The sequence below is a fragment of the Melanerpes formicivorus genome, unplaced genomic scaffold, assembly GCF_026170545.1.
Source record: "Melanerpes formicivorus ecotype bairdi unplaced genomic scaffold, bMelFor1.0.p_v2 SCAF_40, whole genome shotgun sequence".
Taxonomy (NCBI): domain Eukaryota; kingdom Metazoa; phylum Chordata; class Aves; order Piciformes; family Picidae; genus Melanerpes; species Melanerpes formicivorus.
Genome location: NW_027142392.1, coordinates 5,040,857 through 5,061,608, shown reverse-complemented (window position 1 = coordinate 5,061,608; position 20,752 = coordinate 5,040,857). Strand labels below are relative to the sequence as shown.

General features: G+C 42.9%; 1 protein-coding gene across 1 annotated transcript; it reads right to left on the bottom strand.

The window, feature by feature from the left end:
- Positions 1–1,791: 1,791 nt before the first annotated feature.
- HAS2 (hyaluronan synthase 2) lies at positions 1,792–19,585 on the bottom strand. Its single transcript, XM_068158624.1, has 4 exons — positions 18,895–19,585; positions 9,249–9,875; positions 4,915–5,016; positions 1,792–2,913 (listed from the first exon to the last, which is right to left on the bottom strand). Exons 2-4 carry the CDS (start codon positions 9,873–9,875, stop codon positions 1,984–1,986), a joined length of 1,659 nt encoding a protein of 552 aa, XP_068014725.1. The 5' UTR covers positions 18,895–19,585; the 3' UTR covers positions 1,792–1,983.
- Positions 19,586–20,752: the final 1,167 nt, after the last annotated feature.

Sequence of the window (20,752 nt, the reverse complement as noted above, 5' to 3'; positions counted from 1 at the left end):
GCAATCATGTACCTCAAGATAACCAGACAAGTAAGGTAGTGTGTGTGCAGTTCATTCTAGAGACAGCAGAATCTGTTCATGTCTGCATAAAACAAGAGAAGCTGAAAATGCTTCTAAGTTCTTTAAGCATCATATGCTGATTTCTGCTTTACCACAGTGCTTTTAATACCAGAATCTACAATGGGCATATGTCTGTATGCAACTGGCTTTCTGTTGCTCTTATAAAGTATGCTAGGGCTCAATGCCACATTCCTTTGGCTGGTGAAAAGACTACATAATTTAGTCCTGAATGTTATTTCTCAAACCCAGGATCCAAAATAAATGCCCAAGACTGATTATTAGGCACCAAGGCAGTGATGGATTTGCTAAGGCTTGATGTTTTCTCATAAAAAAATTGGCTTCTTTTCCAGTAGATATGTTTTAGTCAAAAACAAATTTCTGAGCTGAGTACTGGGGTCTGTATGACACTGGATGTCAGAGAAGCTGTTGGTTTGGGGTTTGGGAAACTGCATGAAGGATGCTTCAGAAATTTAATTCTAAAACACATTTTGAAAGTGTTGATCAGTTTTCCTTCAATCTATATATATATATATATAAACGCAAAAATATGAATTGTCTGCTTGGTACTAGCAGATTATGAACAATTATGACCCACCAGAGCAGTCAGTAGTAGTTTTGGGTGTCTAGTATTTCTTTGGATCAGAAGTTTCTGACTCCTCATGTCCCATATAAAAATCAGTGGGAGCTTTCCTATAGCAACGTCTTTTGTAGTGGCATGGAGGCCTGCCTTGCCGTATGGCTATTGTGCACGCCAGGGATATTACGCCCTCAGCAGAGAAGCAAATTTCCCTTTTACAATGTCATCCAAAACAAAACCCCAAATTGCACATAGCTACCTCTTTGGCCTTTTTTTTGTTTGTTTTTAATGCACAAATATGCTTATGTTCAAAACCAGACAATGTTGGGCCTTTCCTTATAAGTGTTTTCAGAGAGCACATTTTATGCTCAAAAACCAGACAACGTTGGGCCTTTCCTTTTAAGTGTTTTCAGAGACCACATTTAAATGCTGCTTTTTTTTCACAGAAATAACCATTCATCGTTGCAAAAACTCAGAGAGACTCTTAATTCTTTCTGTTGTGAACAATGTAAATGCAGAACAAATCTGAAGGGAGAAAGTAGGATCTTATTTTATTATCCCAGATGTATTTAAAAAGACTTGAAAAAAAAAAACACAAAACCAAAACGTTGGGGAGGCAGCTTTTTTTTTTTTTTTCCTTTCTTTTTTTTTTTGTGGCAGATAGTAAAATATAAAATATGTGATTTAATAAAAAAAATAATAATCAAAAACTTGGCTTAAAAATACACACACACAAACAAACAAAAAAAAAATACAATAATATAAAAATACAGCTCAGCCAATGGCGTTTTAAAATTTAACTTTGGCATTACATTTGCCAGCCTAACACAAAAGACCCTTCCTATAAACAGAACTATATAAAAAAAACAAAACAAAACAAAACAAAACAAGAGAAGTTCATAAATTAGGTTGCAAGGGGTTATAAGATCCTTTTCTCGCTTCTCCAAACTCCTTTCCTTCCTGTCGACACACATAAGCATGACCAGTGAGGTATATAGAACGTAACACTGTCAGGCATATGCACAGTTTAAAAGTGCATAAACGTAGAAGCTCTCCCATTTGCTTGTGAACAGGTTGAAAGTGGATGGTTTGCATCTTTCCCCCTTGGAAAAAAAACAAAACAAAACAAAAGAACACCCCACCCCCACCCCCCCAAAAAAAAATCATTTTTTAAATGGTTTTGTTCTTCTTACTTTGGCAGGATGAAAATGAACCCAGAGGAATATAAATGTCCTATTCCCAGCAGCAGTGATCCATTTCCCTTGGCAACATTCATCTGACGACACAGATACTACGGGGTCGTTGGGGTTGCTTTACAGCTCTCTGGGTAACTTCCCATGGAAACATCATACGTCTAGCACCATGTCATAGTGTTGCTCTTTCTTCCGCCTGCCACATTTGGTGATAAGAACCAAGTACAAAGTCAAAAGCATAACCCAGTAACATGCATAGAGTATTGTGCCAATGATGAGAACTGTCTGTTTCGACTCAGAAAATGGCTTTTTTGATTCCTTGTAGATAGTGAAAATCACGCCACCTAGGAGGATTGTAAACCAAATGGAGACTGGAATGAGTCCTATGAAATTAACTACAATGGTTTTTCTTCCTGACGTGCCCCACCCTGCTTTGTTTATCGTGGCAATGGCAAACATCTTTGCTGGCAGTAAACTTGACATGTACAACACTGAGTAGAGTGACATGAAAACCATGACAATGTTGCCCCTAAGGAAGCTGGCAAAGGAAGACTTTATCAGGCCCACTAACTGAACTGTCAACAAGAAGAGGAGGATGTTCCAGATTTTTCCCCTGTAGAAGAGCTGAATGACCGTGGCAATAAGGAAGAAAGGAAAGAATCCAGTGATTACGGCTTCATAGGTCATCCACAAATGGTGCTTGTGGAACCACATTGCATTATAAAGCCACTCTCTAAAGTAGGATTTACTCCAGCGAGTCTGCTGATTCAGCCATCTGAGATACTCTATCGGTGTTTCGGTAAGGCACTTGGATCTAGCTGTGTATTTTGTTGCATAGCCCAAACTTAGCACTCTGTTAGTTAGATGCCTGTCATCTCCAAAGCTGCACTGGGAGCCCATAAATTCTTGATTGTACCAGTCTTCCACAAATTCATGGAGTAAAGAGTTTCTGTACATCCCCAGAGGTCCACTGATGCACTGCACACAGCCAAAATAAGACTGGCAGGCTCTTTCTATGTTAAATGCCATCCAGTATCTCACACTGCTCAGAAAGGAGATCCAAGAATCATATTTGTTCAGAATCTGCAAAATAAATAAAAAAAAGTTTCATTTAGATGAGCTCACAAGACAGAAAATGTACACTTTGAATCAATAAAGAATTTGCAGAGACTAGAGCACCGTTGGCCTGAAGTACAAGAGGAATGTCACTCCTGTGTCACTCGTGGCAAATCTAGAAGCTACCTGTACAGTCCAGGACATTGATAGAAAGGACAAGATGAACCCTTCAAAAGTCTGTTACATGAAAATGTTCTCTTGTTCCTTGCAAATTTTACTATTCTCTGCCCAGAAAGCTATTTTCTGGCTCATTCTTTCTTTCTCTAAGGACCTGCTGGACTCAATTTCTTCCAAGAAATGGTGGTGGTGTCCAAGCCTGGCGTCCTGCTTCTTGGCACCCCATAGACTACTTTTGGACTCATGGAACTTTTTCCAGCCCTCCAAAAGTTATGCCAGAACATGTGAAAGTCTGAGCACATGGTCTTCGGACAACATTATTGGTATCAAAACTCTGGCCCTAAAGTTTTGACCCTGGACTAGGACTCAACATTTGACATTAGGCCTCTGGAGGAACAGTCTGTTCTGATTTGTGTCTGCAGTACCAGCCCTGTTATGTTACCCCAAGACATACTGTGATTTTCTAATAGTCTTGCTTTGGCCACCATAAAGGACTCATTATTTCTGTTCTATATGCCAAAAGACCACCTGAAGCTCAAAACCACACTTAAAATACAATACAGACATATACTAGGAGTCTGAACACTCGATGGAGTTACAGGTGTGTGCAGATGCCCAAGTCTGTCTCCTCACATCTGGGTTCTCAGTACACAGCTTGTGTGGAAAAATGGGGAAAGGAAGTTTGTAGCAGGATGGCTGTGCCAGCTCTCAACTGACACCTTTTTAGCATGGGGATTTTCTGGGCAATTTGCAGCCTTCTACATCTAGAAAGCATTTCCCTGCAACTAGATAAAAATTAGTCCTTTGCTCTGATAGTCCCTTGTCTGAAGGCCAAGGGCCAATCTTGTGTCTGTTTCATTCAAAAACGTTTTTGAGGCAGCAAGGCTGAGGCATAGGCTCAAGCCTGGCTCCAATGTATTTGGTGTATATTGGAAAGTGAACTGGGATGCTTATGAAGCTCCATTGTCATAACTGAAACCAAACTGCCTTCCTCCAGTTTTTCTTACACATCCCTGACATTTCATAGGTGTAGAGTGAGTCTGACACCTGCTTCATAGTCAGTCCAGAGCCATAAGACTATTCAGGCTTCTGTGGGAATCTTAATTTCTGGTGTTAATAGTCATATGACTGAAATAATTCTTACTACTGGGGCATTCATTAATAAGGGGTTGCTCATACAGATGGCACTTTCACCTTCACCTCACATAAAAGCCCAGCTGAGTATGGGAGACTGATCCTAAAGCCAACTGCAACATTCATATGCATTTTTCTTTCTAAACTACAACAGAAACAATTTTGCCAAAAGAAATGGACAGCCTTTTGCTGTAGTTGTCAGCCAAACTTAGCAATGCTGGAAATCCAAACAGAAGTAGAGTTAGCTGACTTGGGCTTCTTGTCCTCTCTGACAGAGATGCAGATTCCATAGCACACTGCATTTCTAAAAGGCTTTTATTTCTAGCAATCTTGGCTGCCACTAGTAACATAATTACAGTGCTTGGATGCTGGACTTTGCTTTGGAAGACCTCTCCTCAATTCTCTGCTCACCTATAGCTTTTCTTTGGTTCCCTGAGCAAGCAGAAACTTAAAGATGCTGCAACAGTCCTGACAGTTTCAGTGTTCCACTTTTCACATATATGGGAGAGAAAAATATTTATTGGCTTTCTATGGGTGCTTAAATCATACAGTGCTCACATCTAAGAATAAGAGTTTCCATTCAACAGAGGGAAAGGTTATGACATTGTTCATAAAAGCCTCTAGAATGGTACCACACTATATTCCAGGCAGGGAAATCTGTTGTGGTGAAAATAGTTGCTGCAACTCCTCTGTCAATCTGAAAATTGTTGTACTCACTTGCACATCACCTCCAACTCCTCCAACCATTGGATCTTCTTCTAAAACTTTTACCATTTCCACTGATGAGGCAGGATCAAGCATTGTATCTGAATCACAGACCTACAAGTAAGGCAAAACAAGAACAAAAATGGGTTGTGTACTCTAGAGACGGGAATAAAAACCATGTGATCTAACTGTATATTCTCCTGAATGCAATTAAATCTCTCTCTGCAGTCTGCATTGGTAGTTCTGTTAAAGACCATTTGTATCACACAGCATGGAGTGGTGCTGAACAAAAATAGCGCTTGTTAGGGCTGCGCATGAAATCCACTCTTCTGTATCAGCTTTACCAGCACACTAGGCTGGCTTCTTTGAATAAGATATGCTCTCAGGGATGGGGCACTGCAGTGCAAGACAACATTCATGGGTGTGTGGCAGATTCCTGCTGAGCCTCTGACACAGGGCTTCCCTGTATCAGCTGCAGGGTTAGAGCACCCTGGTCAAATGTTTCCCACTGCCATATGAGGGAAAGAGCAAGGAGTTAAATTCCAGACACTCGTTATAAAAAGAGAAAAAGAAAAATGCAGCTAGGAGTCTGGGAAGAAACCTAATAGTTCTTTGACTCACAGAAGGCTTTAGCAATTCATGTAAGATATGTATTATGGATTCCAGAACAAACTAACTTTTAATTTTAGATGCCGGGTGTGCTATTAGTAGTGCAGAGATTTGATATTTGATATACAGCAATGATTTGCTATTTTCCTCTGGCGTTCTTACTAAAAATACAGAAGGCCAGAGGGAGCGAGTGCTGAAGTGCAGTCCTCCGTGAGACCAGGGCAGAAATAGATGACACACACAAGGCGTTTCAGCCACACAAGCACGCCTAGACAACTAAACGTTGTGTACATTAGGAACTGGCTTTCCCCTGGAGAGTAGGAGGAGGGCTCAGACAGGCTGACCAGTCTGTGAGGCAGCTGGCATCGCTTTCATTTGCCTGGAGGAGAATGACAGGAGCTGCAGCCTGTTTAAAAGAAGCGGGTGTCTCCTTGCTGCAGCTGTTGCTGCTGAAAGCAGTGCCCCCACAATGTGTAAACTCATTTTGCAGATGCGCAAAAACTGGAGCAGAGGAGGCTGTCCCAGAAACACCTCTCTGGCTGGCTGAATCCTGCCACACAAATTCTAGTACTGCTTTAAGCTTTGCCCTGTAAGCTGGGGACAGAGGGGCAAAAGTCAGTAGCTCTGCATTAAGGAAATATTAAGTCAGATTCTGGTGAGGTTTCATATTAGCTATTCTAATTTTTGGTGTCCTTTTGTCCAAGCTTTCAATTCACCCTAAGCCCTCTCACTCTGAGGGAGCAGAAACCTTCATGTCTGGTCTAGGGAAGAGGAGGAGAACATTTCTGGACTCTAATGTGGACCAGTTGCAAGTGAGGATATTATTTGGGACAGTTAGGCTGCATAGTTTGGGATGCAGGTGAGTGTCTGCCAGCATGCTTGCTTGGAGCAGACTGAGAGGAGTAAAGTGATGAAAGCTCTTTTATTTCTGTCAGGAGAAAATCTGCAAGCATCTCAAGCTCCCACTAACTTCATGCATCCGGTTCCTCTCCTCAGAGGGCCCACCCCAAGAAGCACCATTTTAGCCTAGCCAAGGTGTGCCTTCAGCTTTGGTGGAAAGCTGCCATCACTGACAACACTTGGTGATAAAAAGGCAGCAAAACCAATTCTACTCAAGAAGAAGGGAAAGGATGACTATATTTTAAACTGGGGCTTTCTGAGTGTTTTGCACAGAGAAAGACAGACATTTAGGAACCCAAATAAATCACACCAAGGTCTGCCCAACCGGGGTGGCCTCACACAGCCCACAAGGCAATTTGCCATCTTTCCTCTTAAGGACTGAGTGACCTAGAAATTACTGACTTGGGTCACAGAGTTGCATGAAAGGGACACTCAGCCTTAAGAGAGCTGTTCAGATATTATAACCAAAGGCAGTTTAGCCAAGTTGCTCTGAGAAGTTCAGGCTGTGCTGGACTGTCCACACAGGTACCTCCATCAAGCCAAGATGAATTACACACTCTGTCCCGGTCAGCTCTGCATGGATATCTGCCAGTTTAACTCCTCTAACCTGATTTCTTGCATCCTCCTGACCTCCTCCAGAATGGAAATAACCCTTCACAGCAGTTTCAGGTGTTTAGCGAGATGCCACTAATTATAACAGCTTATTATCTGCATTGGTCTGACTGCTTATGGTTGTCTGTCCATAACCCCAAAGTTTCTTTTAGGATCCATAAGGCCCACAGTTTCAGAGGTGCACAATAGTACTGAATAGTCCAATTCTTTCAGTGCTTGATCACTAATGCAGATTTCTTAGTCCCTAAAATGTTGGGGCTGTATAAAGTAATTTACTCTGGAGCTCAAATTAAGTATTTGAAATATCTCAACTTTCATTCATTCATAAAACAGAGTCACATTTTAGCTGCACTGTCACCATGTAGCAGCCAGGGCCACCGTGGTGCTGCATTTCTGACATAGATATGACTGTGGCATCAATCATTACTGCAGCCTTCTGTAGCTGCTTACATCAGCATTAGACCCTAACACATTCATTAGGACTTCTAAGCCAGGTCAGGAGTGTTAATTGGCTGAAAGGCCAGAAATGCCTTTTGCATCTTCTCAGTTTATACTCTGACTGTTGAAAAAGACAGAAACACTTTTTCCAGGTTCCCCACACAAACTCAGGAGCAGGACTGAGGAACGGAAGTTGCAATGAATCTGTTTCCTCTCTGTCTGCTATGATGCTCCTGTGTGAAGTGATTATAAAACCATGCTAATAAAGAAATACAGTATTTTTATCCCAGCATAGATCCTCACAGTACAGAACCAATGTGCTGACAATGGAGACCTTAAGCTCATTGTTTCCAGAGAATAAATCAGTTTCAATTTTGGAAGTAGTAGAGGAAGGGTTTTTAATCTTTGCCTTAATCTTTCAGCTCCAATAACAGAGAGGTTCATGGCACTTGTCAGTTTCTGCCATCCTGTATGCAGTGGGCTCACTGCTCTTGGCCCAGCTGCTGACAGCCTCTCCATGTCCTTTGGACATGTGCCTGTGGATGTTGTGCTATGCAGAGCATGCACACATGCACTTGTAGAAGGACCCGAGAAACACAGAATCACAGAATGCCAGGTTGAAAGGGACCTTAAGGATCATCTGGTTCAATCTTTGTAGGTAATAGTAAAGTTTAAATGAGATGGCCCAGCTGAGTCTTAAAACTGACCAGTGTATGGGAATCCACTACTTCTCTTGAGAGATTATTCCAATGCCTAACTGTTCTCATTGTGTAGCCACCCTGAGCCAGCAGAGAGCATCTCATGAAGTGCTGCCACTCCACCAGAAGAGAATGCTGGATGCTCTGAGGCTGGGAGAAGTTGGAAAGGGCTAAGGGTGATTAATTAGGAATAGCATCCCATGTTTGGTGGGATTAGTCAAATGAGCCTTGCTGGCCTTGATTGATAAGATGACATCAGTGTCCAGTCAGAGACCCTGATGCCACCCACCTTCCTCCACACATGACCTCTTCCCTTTCCCACAGTCAGCAGGGCTGTTTGCAGGAGCAAGAAGTGCTTCCATGTGTAAGGCAAAAACAGAAAATCTTTCACAGGATCCAAGGCAGCTGGAGAGAAATGTGTCTCTGCTGCTTTGGAAACAGGGAGAGAGGACCCAGCCCAACTCATTTTTAAGTGAATAATGTCATAAGAGCTTTAAAGGCCAAGTTGCAGTGAGTGAGGTAATGCAGCTGTAAGTGATGAAGCAAAAGCTCCTGCAGGCTTTAGCTGAAGAAAAAAAATCTTTCTTTCAAGGCTGCACATTGAATATTTTGCACAGCCTTTGAAGCCTTTAATATATCCCCAACTTTTTTACAGACTCCAACACTGCTCTGAGATACTCCCTGGTGCCACCAGTTTGTCAGCTTGCATATGGGGCCTCTAACAACCTCCCAAAACAAAATCTTACCCAAGAGCTTGACCTGCAGCAGCAGAGATGGGGTCTTGAAGAGACAGCTGGCTTTGTCTGAAGCAAAACCATTTGGATGGAGGGGCAGTACTGAAGTCTGGGGAAGGATTTCAGATATTTCCAGTAGCTGGTGCACAGATTTAACATGTTCACAGATAGGCTGACCATTTTAAAAGGCAGCAAAATATGCTTTTAACGGTCAAGCTGTTTCCAAACAGACTGAAAGGAGCACTGTGTTCATCAGGGACTAGGATGGCCTCTAACATGCTGCACAAAATATACAAAAGCTGCTTTCTTTCAAAGTGTGTTTGAATTGGCACTGACCTGGTGCTCTAATACCTACCTGTACATAATCCACGCTTCTCCCCAGCGCTTTGAATGCTGTGTACATTACTTCTCTTTTTCCACCCCATTTCTGCATGATGCAAACACTTTTGTTGGACAGGACCAGCTGAGATACATGTTGCATGCTTTCTCTGTGAGACTCCTCCGTCTCACCCGGACCTTTGTCATGGAAGTTATTACTCCAGATATAAGTGGCAGATTTGTCCCTACCCATGATTTCAGTAAAAATGTCCATCATGTAAACATCGTCTTCTGAGTTCCCATCAATGACCATAACAACTTTAATTCCAGGGTAGGTCAATCTTTTCACAGAAAGTAAACATTTTCTTAAGTAGTCAGGATCCTCTTGATAGGCAGCAATACAAAGGGCAACTGTTTTGTTCAGTTTGATTGGAGTCTCTAGCGACCGCTTCATTTTCCTGTGCTCTAGAAAGGCAAACAGGCTTTGGATGATGAGATGTGATGCCAGGATAGCACCATAGAGTCCAAAAGAGAAGTAGTAGTTGTCTGTTTGGATGAACTGGTAGCCCACAATGTAAGCAGCGGTGATTCCTAGCAGGAGGGACACTCCAAAGAGTGTGGTTCCAAGTATTCTCAGGATGCATATAAACCTCTCACAATACATCTGCAAAGAAGCACAGAAACCCTTAGCAGAGCCACCACTTGCTAATATAAGACCTTGTAATGACTACACGTGGCTACAACACAGAGCTCAGTATCAACAGATACACCCTGTGCTTTTGGCTGTGTCATGGACTTACTGCATCATCTTGCCCAGCTTGACCTCTTTTTGCGGTACTTCTTCTCTGAGACACACTTAAAGTACCAGGGATTTTTTCTACCATTTGCAATGTCTTTGCAGAAGCTGCTGTCTGTGTCAGGGTCTTATTTTGTCAGGCTGGGCTTGCTGAATGAGACACTCTGTCATACTATCCTGGAGGGTGTGGAAAAGGGGCTTTTGAGCCACCACTCACTTCAATATGGTCGAGGGTGAGCAGAACAGCTGAATGTCTGAGCAGCCCCTCCCCATCCCCCATCCATGTCATGACTGCCTCCTGCCCGGAATTGTTTCTGTCACTTAGTTATGTTTGCAAAAATATTGGAAAGGCATTCTTAAAGCAGATGTTTACATGTATTTATAATTTGTTAAGCAGATGTATGACTATATTTATAAGTTATATTTATATAACCTGACATCTGCTTTAAAAGGCCTTCTCAATACCATTGCAAAAACGTATTCTTCATACATTTGTGTACATAGATATATGCACGTGTGAGCGTGTTCTATAGGGCTAAAGCTTGACTGAGACTAAGTCTGTGGCTAAAGTACGCATTAATTTAACAGAGCCAAGACTCCACCCTGGGACTCAGTAATCCATTACAACGTTAGCTAATTCTGACCCCTTCTGCATATTTAAACTACCTGGTTGTAAACACTTCCAACTAAAGCTCTGGGCTATTGAGGAGCTGGCTGGCACAGAGGATGCTCTGGTGTTCCTGTGACAAACAATGCAGACAGGCAGAACGTTTGGTACCTAACTGCTTTTTGCTGACAATCACATTAACCATTACATGCAACAGCTTTCTCAGAATTACAGGAAAGTTAATGACAGTGTTTCATGTCAGTTGATGCATTTGATATTAAGGACAATATCAGATGACGTTTGCGTAAGGCTAAACCAGCAAGTACATTGCAAGTCAATGAATGTGCAACTCGTGCTTGAATATTTTGATGAATTAAGGCCCCTCAGAGTAATGGACTCAATATTTGTGTTTTCTTACTGTTATTCATATTTTCCCTGCTGCTATCATCTTGCTTGTCTGCTGACCATGTTTGTTTCACCATCTGTTGGCCAAAGCTGAAGCTGGAACAGCGCTTCCTTACATCAGATATGCCTTTAACTCTTTCTTGGAGAAACGCTTCCAAGCTGCAGCAGTATAGCTGTCAGCAATTACATTTCTATTTGAAAATGTACAGGCTTGGGGGGAAAATAAAATAGTAATTAAAAAAAAAAAAGGCCAGCATAGAATCACCCTCAAAATATAAATAAACCAGGCAAATATAAAGCCTGAGGTTACAAAGACTATGCTTTTTTTTTTTCCACTGGCTATTTAGGGTCTTAAGTTTCAAGACTGCAGAAAGTCTCTTAAATATATATTTGGAGACACTGTTAAAGAAATTGGACCCTATCTCTTAAGACTTCCTTGAATACTTATGGCTGGACTCTGACAGGTGCTGTAATCACCCACCAAAAGGGACCAATCCTTCTCTGGCCTGTCTGAAAGTCTTTCACAACAGGGGTCATAAAGAAAGCTGACAAAAGATAGCTTATTCTTACCACCACTATGGGTGAATTAAAACTCAGGGCCCAAAATAGACTCACTTTAGAAAACAGATTAAGCAATAGATCCCCTCTAGATTACCTTGAAGTCAAATAGCCTGTGTGTTTATTAATCCCTCAAGCACACAGGTCACCAGCATTAAGGTAAATGTTTCATTAATGGGGAAGCTGTTCTCTGATTTCTAATTTCTCTTTTCCTGTCAGAATTTTTGTTCTTGCCACATATCCCTATTAGTGAGTAGGGGTCAAAGTCTGCTTACATTGAGAGTTACATGGTTTAAATAAATGGATTACTTGTACAACTAAAATTCACAGGGCTCAGATGAAAATCTGAAGCCTTCAGATTTGACTGACTGTACTTTTCTTCTTTCACATTAATTTGCTATTGCTTTTCTCTCCTCTCTCTTGTATGTCCACACAAAACGTAAAAAAGCAGAAGAAATGAATTCTCTCATTTGTCATTACAGCACACAGCAGCTTCCCTCCCTTGCAAAAACCTGGTCCTTTAAGATCAAGAAATGGTTTTCTGGTCTTAATAAAACAGGGTGGGTGTTTTTTTGCTATCCTTTCACTATCAACCCTGGGAAAATAAACTGTGTTTTGATCTAAATTCCTGGCTTTCTTCAAAGAAACCTTCCCCTTTGTATGTGCAATTGAGGTTTTTATGTATAGTCTTTTAACTGACTGAATCTCAGGGAAAGTCTGGAAAAAGTTGCTCAAGCTTTAACACGTGAGCTATTGATAGCTTGGCCCAGCAGAACTGATCTTTATCAACTTGAATGTGCCCAAACAATGGCAAAGAAGCCAAAACCTCTCCACCCTTCTGAAGTAATTGAGCCAAGAAGTTAAAAGGAAATGATGCTTGTACAAGTCTGGGACCAAAAATGAACTGCTGAGTCAAATACTAGCACTGAGGGTAGGGAACAGCTGCATCAGAGATTTTAAGGTCAAGTGGATTTTAGCCAATTCTATAAAGCAGGAGGAGGAAGATAGTACCTGTATTATTATTATTATTATTATTACTACATTTTATTACTAAAGCTATTTAGCTGTGAAAGAAGATAGAGGATCCACTGCTTTGCATCAGCCCTGGAGGACATTCCTAGGGGGCAGTAAGATTGCACTGGCTGTGTTAGACTGTTTTTTTGGAGATGCCTATGTCACTCATGTACTACTGCACAGGAAGCCTGAGGACTCCTAATTCTACTCTACCTTCACATAACCCTTCAACGCTGAACGTGGCCTCCAGCAAACAGGCTCAGGGTCTGTGTGCATAAGATGGGTATGTAGACAGACTACAAAGTCTCAGCAATTTGTTTTCATGGTCTTGCAGCTGTTTATTTCCATGGAGCTGGTCAGTATTAACCAGTAGATATGGAATATGAAAGCCATATGCTAAATCCTAATGCTATGTAGGTTGTTGCCGATTCAGTGGCACACTTAGATTTGTCAGACAGTCCTAAGTATATATGTTCCTTGTAGCAGCTGTACAGAAGGAGGCAATGTGTACCTCTCTTTGGAGGCTCCTATGGAAAACATGGCCAAGAAACAAAACTTTGCATGTACTTGACATCAGAGTCCACCTAGTGACTTATTTGGCATTGTGTTTCTTTTGGTCTCGTGATAAAGCCATGCAAAGAGCAATTTTTTTTTGGTCACACCATTGATGAAGGAGAACTTACTCTACATTAATATTAACAACTGGCATAATTAAAGGTTACAGACTTCCATCATTATTTTCATTAAAAAAAATAATCAGGATAGCAAAGAGTTGGATGATATCTACATTATACATATAGTGACTGAGATATTAACTATAACACTAGAGATCATACTCCTTTCTTACACTGAATAATTCTTTAGACCTCAAATTAGGAGAGCATAGCAAAATATGATTGACTTCTCTCTAGTCTGAAAAAGGGTAGCATTTAACTGTAGTTAAAAGGCACATAGATCTAACTTCAATAAGACTTAAATGTTTGATGAAAATTCAGCAGGTTCTTCTGTCCTGCTTTGGACTGGGTCTTTATTCAGCAAAGAAACCTGCTAAGTTCCATGGTAAAGTATCACTTTTTCCCCACTCCAAGATCATATAGTACAGTCATGTCCATATGGTTATTAATCAGCTTTCATACATCTCTGATAGTAACAGGACGTGGAGATAGTTCACCCATTTACAAAGTAATGAGGTAAAGAAAAAAAGAAAAAAGCTTAATTTGTTACAAACACATCAAGAGAGTAATAAACAGAATAGGGATAAATACATATCCAGACAAGCTCAAAGTATTGATGCCCAAACACATTAGTATTACCTGCAGTCTGTTCACATATTCTGCAACAGGCATTATGTAGATGCTAAGGAAGCAACCACGTGGTCCATGACACCTGATGATACAGGACATGGAACTGACCTGAAGTCAACCTGAAGTTAGATTTGCTTGCAACACAGGGGATGCAGCTCACTACACCATCTATTTCAGAAGTCACCTCTCATGTACAGGCCTCATATTGCCAGGTAGTGCTTCTGGCCAGGTTTCCCCAAGAAGATTAAAAAGCAAGAGGAGTAGACACAGGGAGTTCATACATAACAAACAGAATGATTTGGAAGGTTGTTTAAATGACTTAGCACTTACTAATTCCAGACATATCTTTAGAAACTTACACTGCAAAAGTGTCAGTGTTTGTCCAGGAGAAAACAGTAAAGGTTCAATCACAAGTATGCTAACTTTGCCCACTTCACCCCTAAAGGCTCAAAGGAGCTGTGCCTCTCTAGACACCTAGGGCTATGGCCACATCAAATGGTCTAATACTAAAAGAACAGTTCTGCAAAGAGGAAAGCCTGGTGCTGAGGACCTACCTCAACCCTTCATATGTTTCCATATTCTACTGTGAACTAAATTCAGTAAAACTCCATGGGTTGAAAGTCTATTCAAACCTGAAACATGTGCTCCAGGGGTAAAATTTGCAATTAGCTTAATTCAAGAGGAATCCAGTCTGTGTGCCCAGTGATCACTTTGCAATACAAACCCAAGCAATTTGGTTGGAGAGGGGAGCACTTGTAGCATTGGCTACAATAGTACACCCCTGATTCCAAATAAATTGCTAATATAAACCAGCCTCTAATTTGCACATCAGATTTTGCAAATCTTTGTTGCAACCAGAAGTGCTGAACACTGTAAACCTTTGCAACTGTCTCATTTTCACATGTCTGTATAGAAGCTGAACTCTTGAATGTCATGGTCCTCTGAAACTGAAGTGCTGAGGCTTTGGATTCAGCAATGCATGTCAGCATGTCATTGAAGATAAGGATGCACTTAAGTATTTTGCTTAAGAGGAGAATCAGTGAGCGATTTATCTTGCAGTTCTGTAGTGCAAATGTAAAACAAAAGCTTTTTCTGTGAAGCTGCTCTTTCTGGGATACTCATGACAAAAATGTAAGCATACATTTGACAAGTTTCTTATAGAGATTCACCTTCCTTGTGAAGATTGTCAGATGGGTTATTGCTTCACCACTGCATTTCTTACATTAGGGATTCTAAGAGCAGGCCAGGACCTAGACAGTTTGGATTTTGTCCCTGTTGTTGCCATTCACCTGCTGGGTGAACTCAGGCAAGTGAATTCACTTCTCTTTGTCTGAGCCTTCTTACCTTAAAATGGGAATCATAATCACACAAAGGTTCTTTCTTTCTTGAAGGCTTAGGTTATTGCTATTTGCAATTTTACTCTTTCTGGTGTGATATGGAACAAATTGGTTCTCTAGTTCCATATAATTGTTTTTTCTTTTATCAAAAAAAACCCCAGCCAACCAAACAAAAAAAACCCCAAACCAACAAAGCCAACAAACCACTTCCTATTTTCATTGCCTATATTCACCTGAAGGGGGAATAGGGCCAGTAGTGGTTTATCTGCAATAAACATACAACTCTCAACTCAGCAGTGTGTCTGAGATCAGTGAGGTTGGCAGCATAAAACACATGAAGATTTGTGTACAGCCTCTGCAGGCTGTTTTGCACACAAGCAACATAAGAGTACCTATCTTTTGTGAGCCTTGAAAAAAAACACCTAATTTGTGGGAATAGCATTGATTTCAACAAAGCAGCTGCTTCAATGACACAAACATATCTGAGTGCAGGTGTGAATGTATGCACACACAGGCTGACATACTGTATGTGGCCTTACATACATACATGCAAACAGTTATCTGAGGATTAGTCAATGATTAAATTCATTATTAGCCTTATTTTGGTGGCAAAATAATTTATCTTTGAAGTACAAATGATTCCAGGTACACATTAATTACAAGCATAAAATAGCTGTCCAGACTTGTATTTTACAGCCTGCAGAGAGGAAACTGAAAAGTTATGTTCCATCTGTATATCTTTACTACAGCAGTTACCATAGCTGGTGCTTTTGGTTATTTATCAATTCCAGATTTCATCATACCATTGATCTTCTGGAAAGGGCTCACAAGAGACTAAAATTAACTCTGGGGGTAAGGTTTAAAATAAAAAACAGGATTAGTAATGATGGCAAACTCTATCTGCATGCACGGGCTTTGATCATCAAATCAAGAATTTCCTGTCTGCTCAATGGATATTGAGCTGACCAAATTTCGTCTCCTCCAGGTTCAAGTAACCAGTGTGGAATGGGTTGGATTTGTCTCTAATGTAGTTATACAGCAGCTATGAAATTAAATAAAAGAAAGCAAAAATAACCAAACCAACCCAGACAAATGTTTTAAGAAATAATAGAATTTGTATCCAGATATTTTGGATTGTGGTTAAACAAAAATCTAGATTAGAAATGTTTTCCAGTTGCTAGTTATGAAGTCTGTGGTTGCTTTTGGCACAAGACTGACTACTCCATGCCTTTTTCCAGCAAATAAGTATTTGTTTGGTGTTCATTGTTCACTATCTTGCAATGTGTTTATCAAGCACAGGTCATACCTTTTTTGACTTAGTCAATCCCACCACAATGAATGAAGGAGTAATTTGCTGCCTTTATACACTAATCTTGAGTAGCAAAAAAAATGTAGTCAGTTTGTTTCCACACTATAAATATGAACTGAATCCATAAAAGCTGCTTTTCCCCCTGGGAAGACCTTTTCCTAGGCCTTTCACCACTTGCTTGTAGAATAAGAAAGATTTACCAGCATGAGATAAAATCCTGACTTTATTGACAGCAGCGACAAAACTACTCTAACCTTGCTATGGTTTCTGGAAAAAAGAACACATTTCACTATCATCCCCAAATGAAACGATCTATCTGGTTCTAGAAAGAAGCCCCAAGACACCCATGATATATGCAAGGTGTGCTGGAGAAAATGAGCGTATACCTATGGAGAAAAGATCTGTAAGGAAGGAGAACACTAACACACAGGAATCTTGGGAGATGTGCTAACACTGCAGGCTCTAAAGCAAGGGTTAGACAGTGCAGTGAAGTACATTGAGGTAATCTCTCAAAATGGGGAAATGGGGTGATTTATCTTTTAAGGTCCCTTTTATCCCTCTTTGCTGGTGTGGCTATGGAGTTGAGCAAGATAAGAAACCTTATTGCATCCTTTGAAGGATTAAAGGGTCCTGTAAGAAAGATGGGGACAATCTGTTAAGCAGGGCCTGTTGTATTATGACAAGGGCTAATGGTTTTAAACTAAAATGGGAGATTTACACTACTTACAAGGAAGACATTTTTTACAATGGGAGTAATGAAACACTGGAATGGGTTGCCCAGAGAGGCGGTAAAACCTCATTCATGCAAACATCCAAGGTCACTTTGGATGGGGCTCTGAGCAACCCGATCAAGTTGAAGATGTCCCTGCGGTTAAGAGGTTGGACTAGATGACTTTTAAAGGCGCCTTCCAACCTAAACCACTCGATGATTATGATGGAGGGCTCTCAGACTCAAGAACTGGGTTTCGCTCGTGTCCTAGAGACAACAGCTGATACTCGAACAGGTGCAGGGAAGGGCCATCAGGGACAGAGGTCTGCAGAAGGCCATTGGCATGGTTTCCAGCCGGAAAAGACACCCTACAACCCCGCTGCCTCCCGAGGGCCAAATAGAGAGTAGGAGGCGCCGTGCCCCGGCCGACCACGTGTGACCCCACCCGCCGCGGCGGGGCTGTTCCTGCGGGGGAACCCCGGCCCGGCGCAAGCGGCCAATGGGGCGGGGCGGGGCGGCGCGTCACAGCGGGGGGGGGGGCGGAGTGCCGGGGGGGATCCCCCGCGCCGCCACGTCATTGGGAGGGCGGAGCCGGTTCCGCCTGATGGCTCCCGCCCGCTGGTGGTGGCGGGGCCGGCGGGGCCAGCTACGATCCCTGTGAACAGCCGGGCGGACGGGATCGGTTTTCCCCGCCCGCCGCCGGCCGGTCAGGGGGCCGTTCAAGGCTGCGCCGGAGCTGCCTTCGCCCGCCACCACTGCAGCCTCTCGGCGTGACCTTCTTCCAGCCGGTCCTCGCAACCGCCGCCGGGTGCCGGACGCCAGCCGGGGTCTCGCCGGCGGGCGCGGCGGCCTGCCCGACGGGGCGTGGCCGGTCTCAGGCGTGCCGCGCTGGAAGTTCGCGGGCAAGCCTGCAGCTCCCGCCCCACCGCAGTCCGCCTCTCCCGTTCCTCCCTCGGGAAGCGCCCTCTCCGCTCAACGCGGCGGCCGGGCAGCTCCGTCGCGTTGGTTCTTCCACTCTGAGGCGGGACTTCAGCCCTCATCCCACCGGCCTCCTCCTTGCTTTGCTTCCTGAAGTCCCATCCCTCCCACTACTCCTGTCACGTCCCCCCTCCCGGCCCGGGATGCAGAGGCAGAGAACAGTCGGGGAGAAGCCTGGACTGTCCCTTCCCCACCCTGGATCATACAGCGGCTGCCTAACCTGTTCGATTTTATTTTAATTTTAGGTTTGGATGGGGTTTGGTTGCTGGGTGCTGAGGGGGGTTTTGTGTGTGTTTTGTTTGGGGGGTTATGATTGGGTTGGGTTTTTTTGTTTTGCTATTTTTTGGTTTTGGGTGGGTTTTTTTTTGGGGGGGAGGGGGGTTTGGGGGGGACCCCGGGGGGACCCCCCCCTCCAAAAAACCCCAAATACTAAAAACCTTAAAGCTCAGCGGTATCTTAAATGATGACACGGAGGAGGGGTTGGAGCTGAAAACCTCATTCATCCTATTCATTGCTGGCATAGGTGTAGTGTGGAGCCGGTAAGATCCTCCCCCCAACCCCGGTACTATTTTAGGGACCTGTTTCAGCTTTCCTCCCTTGAATAGTGGGGATGGAAGGAGAGGGTCTTCTCATGAGATGACGGAAGCGTAATCATAAATCACCTACCTTGTTTGTCCTTCTGTCCTTTGGTCATAGAGGGGCTCCAGCCAGCTGTGTGGTCTCACGTACCGTTGCTCCCGCTGAACAGTTTCCAAGTTTGAGGTAAAAGATCAAATCGTGCTTTTCAGGGGCTTAGTGAGGCGCTCAGAAATAAAAAAATAATAATAAAAAATTGAAATAATAATAAAAATCGTTTAAGGCTATTCAGTCCTACTCATTTTATCCCACGTGTTTTCACGATTACCACGTATTTGTCTTTCTTTGCTTCAGTTTCTAGCTCGAAGTTGTGGGATATATTTTTTTTTCTTCAAATAATAATACTAGTAATAATAATAAAAAAAGTTTAAAGCAATAAATTAGGTATTAGTTTGTCGTGGTCGAAGCTGAAGATCTTATTTCAAACCCAGCTAGCCAGGAGCTTGGAGAAGTTCTAAGGCAGCTTCTGAAAGTTTGAGATGTACAGCATCAGATAAAGTCTCTTTGGTGATGCCTTGCTGACCAAGTAACTGTTTCAATGAGGTTTCTGAGCAGCAACAGCAGCAAACGGGTAATATTTTCCAGACGTCTTTTTCTTTCCTGCTGCTGCTGCTTTTCTGCCTCCTCCACGTTATGGGGTCTTTTAACAAGTGAGACTTGAGTTGTTTTAATAGGCGGAGGATGGGAAGAAGGAGGGGAGGGAACTCCTGTAAGGAGGAAAAAAAAAAAAAACCGAAACCAACCCTGCCCATTGAAATGATCTTAGCCAAGGACCCTTTCAGCGTCAGAAATTCAGTTAGCTGAGTTGCAAATTTTGCAGAGAAATGAAATGCACAATATGTTGCCACCACCTCATTTTCTCTTCATGCCCTACAGTCAGGGGGGGACCCCCACTTTGCCCACTCCCTACATCTCAAGGCTTGGAGTGTGGGACTGGTCCCTCTCACAGCCACTATTCGACTGGGACAGTTTATGCCGCTGCTGGTTTTTATTAATAAGAGAATTGCCTCTATGAATGGATGAACTTTTCAGTTTCCAGTCCTGCTTTACCCATTCACTCTCAGAAGCATTTACTGTAGTAAACACCCAGGGGAACTCCCACTGGCATTAATACCCATGTCATTTGTGTTAAAACCCAGCAAACACATTAGGCAATTTAAGAACTGGACAATTGTGGTTTGTTTTCCGTCGATTTTTTTTTTTTTTTTAATTATTATTTTGTCTGTTTGTTGGGTTTTCCCCCTGTATTTTTATTTTTCTTGATTTTAACCAGAAATGTTCACTCTGCTCTGTTGATAGCTTCCAGTCAGTTGGGGCCAGCAGCAGTTACCAGCACACCCCGCCGGCGGTCGCGGGCCGGCAGCTCTCACGGGTTCCTTGCCTTTGTAACTCCTCTGCCTTAAAGGCGGATTTCCCACTTTCGAGCCCCCATTTCCACTCGAAATGATTTTAAAAAGGCACTAGGTGGCACTGTTGACGTGAGAGGAGCAACACGGAGCCTGGTGACGCCGAGAGCTGGGATGCGCCGCGGAGCGGGGCTGGGCGGGTGGAGCCGGGTTGGACGCTGCCGTGTCTCGCCACTCTCTGGAAGGGACTCTCCGGGGAGGATGGAGGGGAGGCGATCGCCTTCTCGTTCCCCCTTTCTGTTGTCTCAGCGATCACAAAGGTCGCTGCTTGGAGGCATCGAGCCCGCAATGGCTACCGTGTCCAGATATCGTTGGGAAACCCAGCAATGCCAGCAACTCCTTGCCGAGTTACCACCGGGGGTTACCTTCAGGTGTGGGGAAAACCTGGCAGTGCACTGGGGGCTTCTTGTGTGCAGTAAATGGTTACCTAGTCGGTGGTTACCTAGACGGGAGGGTTTTTTTGCTACCTTGGGAAAGTGATC

Coding starts and splice junctions, on each gene's coding strand:
- HAS2 (XM_068158624.1), bottom strand. CDS start 9,875: ATGTATTGTGAGAGGTTTATATGCATCCTGAGAATACTTGGAACCACA. Junction 5,017..9,248: donor GAAGCGTGGATTATGTACAG/GTAGGTATTAGA, acceptor CCTTACTTGTAG/GTCTGTGATTCAGATACAAT. Junction 2,914..4,914: donor GAGTTGGAGGTGATGTGCAA/GTGAGTACAACA, acceptor TTTATTTTGCAG/ATTCTGAACAAATATGATTC.